Genomic DNA, 14,005 nt, shown 5'->3' with positions numbered 1-14,005 from the left:
CATAACATGTGGACGAGGACTACTCATTTTTCTGAAATTCTTTTAGCTGTTATATGAACAAATCATAGCTACAATACTGTACATACAATTGTTATATATATACCAGTTTGACAATGCTGGACTGCAATTTTTGGCCACACAAAAGTTTGAGGTTGCCTTGAATTTCTATGGAGAAATTATATTGGTCCCCATCTTTTATTTGGTTAACTTAATATTTTAAGGATTAATGGGATTAAAATGTTGTATTAAAACACAGAACTAGAAAATTTAATGCTGAAAATAACCAAACTAAAATTATCAATAATCTTGCATGAGAATGACATTTATTTAAAGTAACCGTGAAAAGCTACAGAAATTAACCTGTAAACAGCAGTGTAAAGACTTGAGTATAAACCAAACCTTGGCAAACAAGTCAACAACTAAACAACAAATTTAACAAATGGCCTCAACACTAGAAACAAATTGGGAGATTCCCCACTTGGTTCCTGCTAAAAATCAGTGCATAAGAAAACAATAAATCAAGCCTCGGCTTCTCAGTCCTCAATTCTTCCAGCGTTTCCCTGAAGAATAACTTCTTGTTTTCTGTACAATCTCTTGACATAAGAGATCAAATTCATCCGGTGTCGATACCGAAATGAATGGAACCTTGGGAGAATAGACTGGAACCTGGAGAACCAGGAACGTGATAAAGATCACTTGTATAACCTTGGGAGACCATAACTAAGTACACGCGTACTAGGTGAAGTATGTTTACATGAAGTTCAAAAGCAAATACGTGTACGCCTATGTTCAACACCGATAATTTCTACTTTGTTGGATCAGAAACATGATTGTAACTTCGCCAGAATCAATGGTTTGGAGATGGAATGCCCCCTGCTCAAGGCTAAAATATTGTCAAGAACATGACAATTTAGAACTTAAGAGTTCTGGTATTTGATAATTACTGTGACTAATCAGCTGATTTCATTAAGAGATTCGTTCTAAATGCCAGGAGCACTAGCATTTACACCAATCAATTCTCATTTAGATTAATGTAGTAATTAAAGAAAAAGTAAACTAATACGGTTAAAAATTTGATTAACCCAATGAACCAGAACTTAGTTTGATTTGACAATTAGGACCCATCAACAAGAAACTGACTAAATAAGTAAGAAGCCAAGTTGATGTCAAAACGGCAACAAGGTGAGATCTTTCATGAACAGGACTTAACACATGAAGGTGACCATGAAAAACAAGAGAAATCGATGAAACTGCTCAAGATCAGCAGCATAAACTCAAAAGGATAAAGCAAACCAGGGCAATTAAGTTAATAACAAAAGAACAAGTGTAACAAATGACCCGATCAAAACTAGAACGAGATTAGGAGATTCTCCACTTGAGTTTCTAAACATCAATGCACAAGAAGACAACAAATAATAAGCATTGGCTTCTCAGCCTTTCCACCAATGTTCCCTATAAAAGAAACATGAACTTACACTTGGAAACCACAACTAATTCATCAGCTGAATCTCTGAGGAATATTACAACCTACAAACATTAACAATGTGCAGCCCACATGTTGTTGCTCTACCTTATCCTGCACAAGGCCATGTTATTCCTTTACTGGAACTCTCACAACGCTTGGTTCAGCATGGCTTCAGAATCACCTTTGTCAACACAGAATTCAATCACACAAGAGTCATGAATGCGCTAGAAGAAAAGCATGCTATAGGTGATCAAATCCGCTTGGTAACGCTCCCGGATGGAGTGGAAGAAGGGGAGGATAGAAATGACTTGGGGAAGTTAACTGAAGCGATTCTCCGCGTCATGCCTGGAAAGCTGGAGAAGCTCATTGAAGATATCAACAGAGAAGACGGTGATAAGGTCAGTTGTATTCTTGTTGATGGGAGTATGGGATGGGGTGTTGAAGTAGCAGAAAAGATGAAAATCAAGGCGGTTGTCTTTTGGACTCCAGCAGCAGGACTACTGGCCATGTCTTTCAGTGTCGCAAAGTTGATGGATGACGGAATCATTGACAAAGATGGTAAGATCCTCACAATTCCTGAATCATCTAAGTCATCAAGATAATCCTCACTATTCTGTTCTCAATTCTCTAGTTTTGTATTCGCTTCAGGAACTCCAATCAAAAAACAGATGATCCAATTAGCTCCAGGCATGCCCACATTCAACAGCGCAAACTTTGTTTGGGCATGCATTGGCGGCTCAACCGCACAGAAAATCATCTTTAATATTACGGTTGAAAACAATGAATATCTGAAAAAGGCAGAATTCCTGATTTGTAACTCAACATTTGACCTTGAGCCTGCAGCATTCACGTTGGTTCCCCAACTTCTTCCAATAGGACCACTTTTAGCAAGCAGTCACCTAGGAAATTCTGCAGGATACTTTTGGCCCGAAGACTCAACTTGCTTGAAATGGCTTGACCAACAGCCGCCCCAATCAGTCATTTATGTTGCATTTGGCAGCTTCACAGTTTTTGACCAATCCCAATTCCAGGAATTAGCTCTAGGACTGGAACTCACCAATAGGCCATTCCTGTGGGTTGTGAGGCCAGACATTACTGATGCTGCAAATGAAGCCTACCCAAAAGGTTTTCAAGAAAGGGTCGCCGTGCGTGGCCAAATGATCGGTTGGGCCCCGCAACAGAAGGTTCTGAGTCACCCTTCTGTTGCCTGTTTTATGAGCCATTGTGGTTGGAATTCCGCCATGGAAGGTGTAAGCAATGGAGTCCCTTTCTTGTGCTGGCCATACTTTGCTGACCAATTTCTTAATGAGAGCTACATTTGTGATGTTTGGAAGGTGGGATTAAAGTTTAGCAAAAACAAAAGTGGGATCATCACACGAGAAGAAATCAAGAACAAGGTGGACCAAGTGCTTGGTGACGAAAGTTATAAAGAAAGAGTTCTGAAACTCCAGGAAATAACCATGGATGGTGTCAGAGAAGGTGGTCAGTCCAACAAGAATTTTAAGAATTTCCTGGATTGGATCAAGGCATAAGGGATCATATTTTGCAAAATGTAACAATTTGTTTTACTTTCTTAAAGAATCGACAAGATCAATTTTCATATCCTCCTTTAAAGTGTTAAAAAAATTAAAAAGTGTTTCTTGATTAGGAAGTCTCACAATGACATGAAGATGTCTTTGCCATACATCCAAAAATAACCAGGCAGTGAAGGATGAACTCTGAAAGTGATATGAGAAACAGCAAAACAGAGATATGGAAAGACAAAAGGAAACTAAAACAATAATCAAACGTTTCCTTAAGCCAACTTGAAAAAAAAAGAAGCGTTCAGCATCAGAATAAAATCAAGTACTAGACAAGAAGTAGAGTTACAGCCAAATGCAGGCCACCAAATCTTAGTTTATCAGTCAGAATTATGTTCAAGTGAAGCTGTCCAGCATCTGGCAATACTTGAGTCACTCTTCCACTGCTCACAAAATAGGTAATTAAAGTTTCTTCAAGTAACCAAACAAAGCATGTCCGAGATGTCGATGTCATAACCAAATGTCAGATTTCCGTCTGTCCTCGTCAGAACAATTTACTGTCAGTGCTTGACGTAATATGGCAAAATTATTTGAATCCAAGTCCAAGTAATACAGGTTTCCTCGTCTAATACCACAACCAATTGTTTGCTTTATTCGATGCTCTTAAACACACAACATTCAAGCAAGAAAATTACCACACAAGATAAAGCTTTGGTTAGTTGAGAAACTAACAAGAAGTTATAACTTAGAGATGAGACAACTAAAACGGAATCTAAATGGAAAGTGTATTTGAGAATTAACAATCTTTCTCGAATGACCTGAGTTAATACACCATTGACGGTAGAAACAAATTTTTGTGAGGATAATTTAAGGTGGGAAATCTATCTAGAATAAATGTCCCATGATTTGTAGCATCAGAATCACTTATCCATGCACCATTAGAAATAGGTGTACATATATTTGAGAACTTATCATCATTTCCTGCAGTTGCTACACATGTTGAGGACTACTCGGTAGCTTCTTTCTCTATCCGTGTTTCAACAGCCATAGTAGTACAATTTCTCTTTGAGTTCTTCTTCTGTTGATGACGACTATGGTCCCACTATTCTAGATACCCAACCAATTCAAAACATTTGCTTTTTGTATAACCTGATTTGTTGCAGTGAGTGCACCTTTTGTTAGTGTCGTTGTTGGTGTTGTTGGATCTTGTCTAGTCATGTCGACTCATATTCTAAGCTACCATTGTTGAACAGTCTGTATTTTTTTACTCTTCTTTCAAGTTGATATGACATACTACCTCTCGTCGAACCAAAGAGTAACTTTCTTCCTAATTTGGAACTAGGTCTTTATGCGGGATCTCCCCACGAATTTGTTCGAACTTTTTGTCTAACCCTACAAGAAATATATGCACATGTATTTTGACCAAATCCAATTCCAAGAGTTAGCACTAGGACTTGAACTCACAACAGGCCATTCCTGTGGGTTGTGAGGCCAGACATTACTGATGATGCAAATGAAGCCAACCGAGAAGGCTTTCAAGAAAGGGTCGCCGCGCGTGGACGATGTTGGGTTGGGGCCTCAACGAAGGTTCTGAGTCACCCTTCTATTGCCTGTTTCTTGAGCCATGTGGTTGGAATTCTACCATGGAAGGTGTAAGCAATGGGGTCCCTTTCTTGTGTGGCCATACTTTGCCGATCAATTCATTACTGAGAGCTACATTGTGATGTTTGGAAGGCATGGGATTGAAGTTTAACAGAGACGAAAGTGAGATCATCACACGAGAAGAATACAAGAATAAGGTGGATCAATTGCTTGGTGATGAAAGTTATAAAGCAAGGGCTACGGAACTCAAGGACATGGCCCTGGAAAGTGTCACAGAAGGTGGTCACTCCAACAGGATGTTAAGTATTTCGTTGAATGGATCAAGTCTTAGTTTTTGTGTTTAATCCAAGTCTTCTTCTTCCAAATTTAACATCTCAAATAAATTTTATTTTATTGATATTCATTTTCTCTGCTACTTGAACAGCTTTCCAACATGAAAATCAGCAATGACACAAGTGATTTTTCATCTTCATCGACATTGTTATTCATCTCATGTATTAGCTCCTCCAGCTTCCCAGGCATGAGATCAACAATGGCTCACCTCCCCGGATTCCATACCAGATGGATTCCATCAGCTATAGAATCCTTTTCCTGAAATGCGTTCAAGACCCTCTTGTGAGTGTGTTCGGTATTGACAAATGTGAACCTGAAGCCATGCTTAACCAAGCTTTGTAAAGCTAAAGTAAAGGAATTACATGGCCTTGTGCTGGAAATGGTATAGCCATAACATGTGGACGAGGACTACTCATTTTTCTGAAATTCTTTTAGCTGTTATATGAAAAATCATAGCTACAATACTGTACATACAATTGTTTATATATACCAGTTTGACAATGCTGGACTGCAATTTTTGGCCACAAAAGTTTGAGGTTGCCTTGAATTTCTATGGAGAAATTATATTGGTCCCATCTTTATTGGTTAACTAATATTTTAAGGATTAATGGATTAAAATGTGTATAAAACACAGAACTAGAAAATTTAATACGGAAATAACAAACTAAAAATCATAATCTTGCATGAGAATGACATTTATTTAAAGTAACGTGAAAAGCTACAGAATTAACCTGTAAACAGCAGTGTAAAGACTGAGTATAAACCAACCTTGGCAACAAGTCAACAACTAAACAACAAATTTAACAAATGGCCAACACTAGAAACAAATTGGGAGATTCCCCACTTGGTTCCTGCTAAAAATCAGTGCATAAGAAAACAAAAAGCCTCGCTTCTCAGTCCTCATTCTTCCAGTGTTTCCCTGAAGAATAACTTCTTGTTTTCTGTACAATCTCTTGACTAAGAGATCAAATTCATCCGGTGTCGTACCGAAATGAATGGAACCTTGGGAGAAGAGACTGGAACCTGGAAGAGCCCGGAACGTGATAAAGATCACTTGTATAACCTTGGGAGACCAGACTAAGTACACGCGTACTAGGTGAAGTATGTTTTACATGAAGTTCAAAAGCAAATACGTGTACGCCTATGTTCAACACCGATAATTTCTACTTTGTTGTCAAAACATGATTGTAACTTCGCCAGAATCAATGGTTTGGAGATGGAATGCCCCTGCTCAAGGCTAAAATATTGTCAAGAACATGACTATTTAGAACTTAGAGTTCTGGTATTTGATAATTACTGTGACTAATCAGCTGATTTCATAAGAGATTCGTTTCTAAATGCCAGGAGCACTAGCATTTACACCAATCAATTCTCATTTAGATAATGTAGTAATTAAGAAAAAAGTAACTAATATGGTTAAAATTTGATAACCCAATGAACCAGAACTTAGTTTGATTTGACATTAGGACCCATCAACAAGAAACTGACTAAATAAGTAAGAAGCCAAGTTGATGTCAAAACGGCAACAGGTGAGATCTTTCATGAACAGGACTTAACACATGAAGGTGACCATGAAAAACAAGAGAAATCGATGAAACTGCTCAAGATCAGCAGCATAAACTCAAAAGGATAAAGCAAACCAGGGCAATTAAGTTAATAACAAAAGAACAAGTGTAACAATGACCGATCAAAACTAGAACGAGATTAGGAGATTCTCCACTTGAGTTTCTAAACATCAATGCACAAGAAGACAAAAATAATAAGCATTGGCTTCTCAGCCTTTCCACCAATGTCCCTATAAAGAAACATGAACTTACACTTGGAAACCACAACTAATTCATCAGCTGAATCTCTGAGGAATATTACAACCTACAAACATTAACAATGTGCAGCCCACATGTTGTTGCTCTACCTTATCCTGCACAAGGCCATGTTATTCCTTTACTGGAACTCTCACAACGCTTGGTTCAGCATGGCTTCAGAATCACCTTTGTCAACACAGAATTCAATCACACAAGAGTCATGAATGCGCTAGAAGAAAAGCATGCTATAGTGATCAAATCCGCTTGGTAACGCTCCCGGATGGAGTGGAAGAAGGGAGGATAGAAATGAGGGGAAGTTAACTGAAGCGATTCTCCGCGTCATGCCTGGAAAGCTGGAGAAGCTCATTGAAGTATCAACAGAGAAGACGGTGATAAGGTCAGTTGTATTCTTGTTGATGGGAGTATGGGATGGGGTGTTGACACTACTTCGGTATTAAGGGATCATTGTTTCTGAACAAAATGTTGTTCCTCATATTCATTGTTAATCTTCAATTAATTCCTGTTACATTTCATAGGCCATGCTAAGTTTGAACTCAAAACCTTCTTTGTTATGAACTATGACTCAACATTAAGAAAGGAAAAGTAACGCTGCTAAGACTTTTAACTTCTTTCAAAAATAGAAAACCTAAGTTAGACTTAATAACAAAAGAAGGCATAATCCTGAGATTGTCCACAACCTGAAGTTGGCAAAAGAACTAATTTCGTAGAATTAATTGGTGGTATTTTTTCACAACATTTATCGTTAAAATTCACTTGCAATTTATATTCTACTGCTACTAATTGCTTTCTTGTGCAACGTGTGAAAAAATGAATTTATACATTTTATATTTTTTTAACGGATTGGTGACAGGAGAGGTTTCACTTGTCACTAACTAGAGGTGTGAAAATTTGGTTAACCGAATCAAATTGCCTACTTTTCAAACCAAACCGGTTTTTCGGTTTCAAGGGATAATCCAAACTGAAACTGGATCGAATTATCTCTTGAACTGGTTACTAGCTGAACCACATTATCTATTCGGTTACCAATTAACCGGTTTTACCGGATTATTATTTAATATTTTATTGTTAAAAAAAAAAAAAAAAGTAAAAAATAGAATCACAAACCCAACTCTCAAGCCGCCAATTAACATTGCCCCCACCTCCCTCTTGTCTTCTTCCTCCCCCACTGTCACCCTCACTCTCACACCTGCGTCACTCTTATCCAAAATCAAACATTCTATCGTTGGTTTTAGCACTTCAGCAAAATCATATATTTTATTTGCATAATATTATGTATACAATAATTTCTTAGGACATTATATAGTAAGAGATAATTAATTAATTTTAAATTAAAAATAAATTTTCATTCAATCATCTTCACCATATCATGTTATATGAGAAATATTGTATAAAAATGTTGTATTTATAATATTACTCATTTTATTTTGTTAAGTTTCACTCTCAAAATCCCAAATCAAATCGAATTACTCAATCCAAATAAACCCTAAAAATCAAAATAGAACAAAAAGCAAAATCAAACAATCCCAATGCTTGGCTAGGCGCATCAGAGTCACATTTGTGAACACAGAGTACAAGCACAAGAGGGTGAATGCATTAGAAGAAAGCAAATTTATAGGGGGTCAAATCCGCCTGGTATCGATCCCGGATGGGATGAAACCTGGGGAAGTTATCGGCAGCACTTAACCAGGTCTTGCCAGAGAAGCTGGAGGAGCTAATAGAAGATATCAACAGAGAAGAAAGTGACAAGATCACTTGTTTTATTGTCGATGGTAGTATTGGATGGGCTACTGAAGTAGCTGAGAAAATGAAAATCCGGTGAGCAGTCTTTTGGCCTGCATCATCAGCAATCCAGGCCTTGTCCTTCAGTATCCCAAAGTTCATTGATGATGGTATCATTGACAAAGATGGTAAGACCCTCTGTTGATAATTTCTTGTTTATTCTCTTGAAACTTGATACAGGTCAAGTCATTAATCAACTGACTGAATTGATAATAGTATAGGGACTATATTTAATCAGGATAAAAGAATAATGAGAAGATGGCTCTAAACTTCTAATATATACAGAACAAATATATCCGCGTTCAATTCTTTCTTATTTGCACTCAAAATACTCATTTCAGGAACATCAGTCAAAAAGCAGATGATTCAGTTGGTTCCAGGGATGCCAAGAATCAACACAGAAAACTTTTCGTGGACACGCATGGGCGACTTGGCCACACAGAAAATTTTCTTTCATCAAAGAGTCAAAAAAAATGAAGTATTAGAAAAGGCAGACTACCTATTATGCAACTCAACAATTGACCTCAAGCCAGCAGGATTCACCTTGGTTCCACGATTTCTTCCAATAGGACCACTTTCGGCCAGCAACCGCTAGGGAAATTCGGCAGGATACTTCTGGCCAGAAGACTCAACTTGTTTGAAATGGCTCGACCAGCAGCCACCACAATCAGTCATTTATGTTGCATTTGGCAGCTCTTCACAGATTTTGACCAAATCCAATTCCAAGAGTTAGCACTAGGACTTGAACTCACCAACAGGCCATTCCTGTGGGTTGTGAGGCGACAGACATTACTGATGATGATGCAAATGAAGCCAACCGAGAGGCTTTCAAGAAAGGGTCGCCGCGCGTGGACAGATGTTGGGTTGGGCGCCTCAACAGAAGGTTCTGAGTCACCCTTCTATTGCCTGTTTCTTGAGCCATGTGGTTGGAATTCTACCATGGAAGGTGTAAGCAATGGGGTCCCTTTCTGTGTTGGCCATACTTTGCCGATCAATTCATTACTGAGAGCTACATTGTGATGTTTGGAAGGTGCATGGATTGAAGTTTAACAGAGACGAAAGTGAGATCATCACACGAGAAGAAATCAAGAATAAGGTGGATCAATTGCTTGGTGATGAAAGTTATAAAGCAAGGGCTACGGAACTCAAGGACATGGCCCTGGAAAGTGTCACAGAAGGTGGTCACTCCAACAGGATGTAGTAATTTCGTTGAATGGATCAAGTCTTAGTTTTTTGTGTTTAATCCAAGTCTTCTTCTTCCAAATTTAACATCTAAATAAATTTTATTTTATGATATTCATTTTCTCTGCTACTTGAACAGCCTTTCCAACATGAAAATCAGCAATGACACAAGTGATTTTTCATCTTCATCGACTACATTGTTATTCATCTCATGTATTAGCTCCTCCAGCTTCCCAGGCATGAGATCAACAATGGCTCACCTCCCCGGATTCCATACCAGATGGATTCCATCAGCTATAGAATCCTTTTCCTGAAATGCGTTCAAGACCCTCTTGTGAGTGTGTTCGGTATTGACAAATGTGAACCTGAAGCCATGCTTAACCAAGCTTTTAAAGCTAAAGTAAAGGAATTACATGGCCTTGTGCTGGAAATGGTATAGCCAAACATGTGGACGAGGACTACTCATTTTTCTGAAATTCTTTTAGCTGTTATATGAACAAATATGCTACAATACTGTACATACAATTGTTATATATATACCAGTTTGACAATGCTGGACTGCAATTTTTGGCCACACAAAAGTTTGAGGTTGCCTTGAATTCTATGGAGAAATTATATTGGTCCCCATCTTTTATTTGGTTAACTTAATATTTAAGGATTAATGGGATTAAATGTTGTATTAAAACACAGAACTAGAAAATTTAATACGGAATAACAAAATAAAATTATCAATAATCTTGCATGAGAATGACATTTATTAAAGTAACCGTGAAAGCTACAGAAATTAACCTGTAAACAGCAGTGTAAAGACTGAGTATAAACCAAACCTTGGCAAACAAGTCAACAACTAAACAACAAATTTAACAAATGGCCTCAACACTAGAAACAAATTGGGAGATTCCCACTGTGGTTCCTGCTAAAAATCAGTGCATAAGAAAACAATAAATCAAGCCTCGGCTTCTCAGTCCTCAATTCTTCCAGTGTTTCCCTGAAGAATAACTTCTTGTTTTCTGTACAATTCTTGACATAAGAGATCAAATTCATCCGGTGTCGTACCGAAATGAAGGAACCTTGGGAGAAGAGACTGGAACCTGGAAGAGCCCGGAACGTGATAAAGATCACTTGTATAACCTTGGGAGACCATGACTAAGTACACGCGTACTAGGTGAAGTATGTTTACATGAAGTTCAAAAGCAAATACGTGTACGCCTATGTTCAACACCGATAATTTCTACTTTGTGGCATCACAAACATGATTGTAACTTCGCCAGAATCAATGGTTTGGGATGGAATGCCCTCTGCTCAAGCTAAAATATTGTCAAGAACATGACTATTTAGAACTTAGAGTTCTGGTATTTGATAATTACTGTGACTAATCAGCTGATTTCATTAAGAGATTCGTTCTAAATGCCAGGAGCACTAGCATTTACACCATCAATTCTCATTTAGATTAAGTAAATTAAAGAAAAAGTAAACTAATATGGTTAAAAATTTGATTAACCCAATGAACCAGAACTTAGTTTGATTTGACAATTAGGACCCATCAACAAGAAACTGACTAAATAAGTAAGAAGCCAAGTTGATGTCAAAACGGCAACAAGGTGAGATCTTTCATGAACGGACTTACACATGAAGGTGACCATGAAAAACAAGAAAATCGATGAAACTGCTCAAGATCAGCAGCATAAACTAAAAGGATAAAGCAAACCAGGGCAATTAAGTTAATAACAAAGAAACAAGTGTAACAAATGACCCGATCAAAACTAGAAACGAGATTAGGAGATTCTCCACTTGAGTTTCTAAACATCAATGCACAAGAAGACAACAAATAATAAGCATTGGCTTCTCAGCCTTTCCACCAATGTCCCTATAAAGAAACATGAACTTACACTTGGAAACCACAACTAATTCATCAGCTGAATCTCTGAGGAATATTACAACCTACAAACATTAACAATGTGCAGCCCACATGTTGTTGCTCTACCTTATCCTGCACAAGGCCATGTTATTCCTTACTGGAACTCTCACAACGCTTGGTTCAGCATGGCTTCAGAATCACCTTTGTCAACACAGAATTCAATCACACAGAGTCATGAATGCGCTAGAAGAAAAGCATGCATAGGTGATCAAATCCGCTTGGTAACGCTCCCGGATGGAGTGGAAGAAGGGGAGGATAGAAATGACTTGGGGAAGTTAACTGAAGCGATTCTCCGCGTCATGCCTGGAAAGCTGGAGAAGCTCATTGAAGATATCAACAGAGAAGACGGTGATAAGGTCAGTTGTATTCTTGTTGATGGGAGTATGGGATGGGGTGTTGAAGTAGCAGAAAAGATGAAAATCAAGGCGGTTGTCTTGGGCTCCAGCAGCAGGACTACTGGCCATGTCTTTCAGTGTCGCAAAGTTGATGGTGACGGAATCATTGACAAAGATGGTAAGATCCTCACAATTCCTGAATCATCTAAGTCATCAAGATAATCCTCACTATTCTGTTCTCAATTCTCTAGTTTTGTATTCGCTTCAGGAATCCAGTCGAAAAGCAGATGATCCAATTAGCTCCAGGCATGCCCACATTCAACAGCGCAAACTTTGTTTGGGCATGCATTGGCGGCTCAAGCACAGAAAATCATCTTAATATATGGTTGAAAACAATGAATATCTGAAAAAGGCAGAATTCCTGATTTGTAACTCAACATTTGACCTTGAGCCTGCAGACATTCACGTTGGTTCCCCAACTTCTTCCAATAGGACCACTTTTAGCAAGCAGTCACCTAGGAAATTCTGCAGGATACTTTGGCCTGAAGACTCAACTTGCTTGAAATGGCTTGACCAACAGCCGCCCCAATCAGTCATTTATGTTGCATTTGGCAGCTTCACAGTTTTTGACCAATCCCAATTCCAGGAATTAGCTCTAGGACTGGAACTCACCAATAGGCCATTCCTGTGGGTTGTGAGCCGACATTACTGATGCTGCAAATGAAGCCTACCAAAAGGTTTTCAAGAAAGGGTCGCCGTGCGTGGCCAAATGATCGGTTGGGCCCCGCAACAGAAGGTTCTGAGTCACCCTTCTGTTGCCTGTTTTATGAGCCATTGTGGTTGGAATTCCGCCATGGAAGGTGTAAGCAATGGAGTCCCTTTCTTGTGCTGGCCATACTTTGCTGACCAATTTCTTAATGAGAGCTACATTTGTGATGTTTGGAAGGTGGGATTAAAGTTTAGCAAAAACAAAAGTGGGATCATCACACGAGAAGAAATCAAGAACAAGGTGGACCAAGTGCTTGGTGACGAAAGTTATAAAGAAAGAGTTCTGAAACTCCAGGAAATAACCATGGATGGTGTCAGAGAAGCTGGTCAGTCCAACAAGAATTTTAAGAATTTCCGGATTGGATCAAGGCATAAGGGATCATATTTTGCAAAATGTAACAATTTGTTTTACTTTCTTAAGAATCGACAAGATCAATTTTCATATCCTCCTTTAAAGTGTTAAAAAAAAAAGTGTTTCTTGACTAGGAAGTCTCACAATGACATGAAGATGTCTTTGCCATACATCCAAAATAACCAGGCAGTGAAGGATGAACTCTGAAAGTGTATGAGAAACAGCAAAACAGAGATATGGAAAGACAAAAGGAAACTAAAACAATAATCAAACGTTTCCTTAAGCCAACTTGAAAAAAAAGAAGCGTTCAGCATCAGAATAAAATCAAGTACTAGACAAAGAGTAGAGTTACAGCCAAATGCAGGCCACCAAATCTTAGTTTATCAGTCAGAATTATGTTCAAGTGAAGCTGTCCCGCATCTGGCAATACTTGAGTCACTCTTCCACTGCTCCAAAATAGGTAATTAAAGTTTTTTCAAGTAACCAAACGAAGCATGTCCGAGATGTCGATGTATAACCAAATGTCAGATTTCCGTCTGTCCTCGTCAGAACATTTACTGTCAGTGCTTGACGTAATATGGCAAATTATTTGAATCCAAGTCCAAGTAATACAGGTTTCCTCGTCTAATACCACAACCAATGTTTGCTTTATTCGATGCTCTTAACACACAACATTCAGGCAAGAAAATTACCACACAAGATAAAGCTTTGGTTAGTTGAGAAACTAACAAAGTTATAACTTAGAGATGAGACAACTAAAACGGAATCTAAATGGAAAGTGTATTTGAGAATTAACAATCTTTCTCGAATGACCTGAGTTAATACACCATTGACGGTAGAAACAAATTTTTGTGAGGATAATTTAAGGTGGGAATCTATCTAGAATAAATGTCCCATGATTTGTAGCATCAGATCACTTATCCATGCA

At 38.3% G+C, this 14,005-nt stretch overlaps 1 protein-coding gene and 1 pseudogene across 1 annotated transcript; both read left to right on the top strand.

The window, feature by feature from the left end:
- Positions 1 to 1,507: 1,507 nt before the first annotated feature.
- On the top strand, positions 1,508 to 3,104 carry LOC116115645 (UDP-glycosyltransferase 83A1-like). The gene is made up of 2 exons (XM_031401779.1): positions 1,508 to 2,023; positions 2,114 to 3,104. Exons 1-2 carry the CDS (start codon positions 1,543 to 1,545, stop codon positions 2,995 to 2,997), a joined length of 1,365 nt encoding a protein of 454 aa, XP_031257639.1. The 5' UTR covers positions 1,508 to 1,542; the 3' UTR covers positions 2,998 to 3,104.
- Positions 3,105 to 11,660: 8,556 nt separating this feature from the next.
- Positions 11,661 to 13,100, top strand: LOC116115644 (annotated as a pseudogene).
- The last annotated feature ends 905 nt before the right edge of the window (positions 13,101 to 14,005 follow it).

The sequence above is a fragment of the Pistacia vera genome, unplaced genomic scaffold, assembly GCF_008641045.1.
Source record: "Pistacia vera cultivar Batoury unplaced genomic scaffold, PisVer_v2 Contig749, whole genome shotgun sequence".
Lineage (NCBI taxonomy): Eukaryota > Viridiplantae > Streptophyta > Magnoliopsida > Sapindales > Anacardiaceae > Pistacia > Pistacia vera.
Note: the sequence above shows the minus strand (reverse complement) of the source record. Positions and strands in the feature narration are given on the sequence as shown.

Bases quoted from the DNA above. Each gene is read 5' to 3' on its own strand.
- LOC116115645 (XM_031401779.1), top strand. From the start codon at position 1,543: ATGTGCAGCCCACATGTTGTTGCTCTACCTTATCCTGCACAAGGCCAT. The intron at 2,024-2,113 runs GTAAGATCCTCA...TATTCGCTTCAG, and splicing joins CGGAATCATTGACAAAGATG to GAACTCCAATCAAAAAACAG.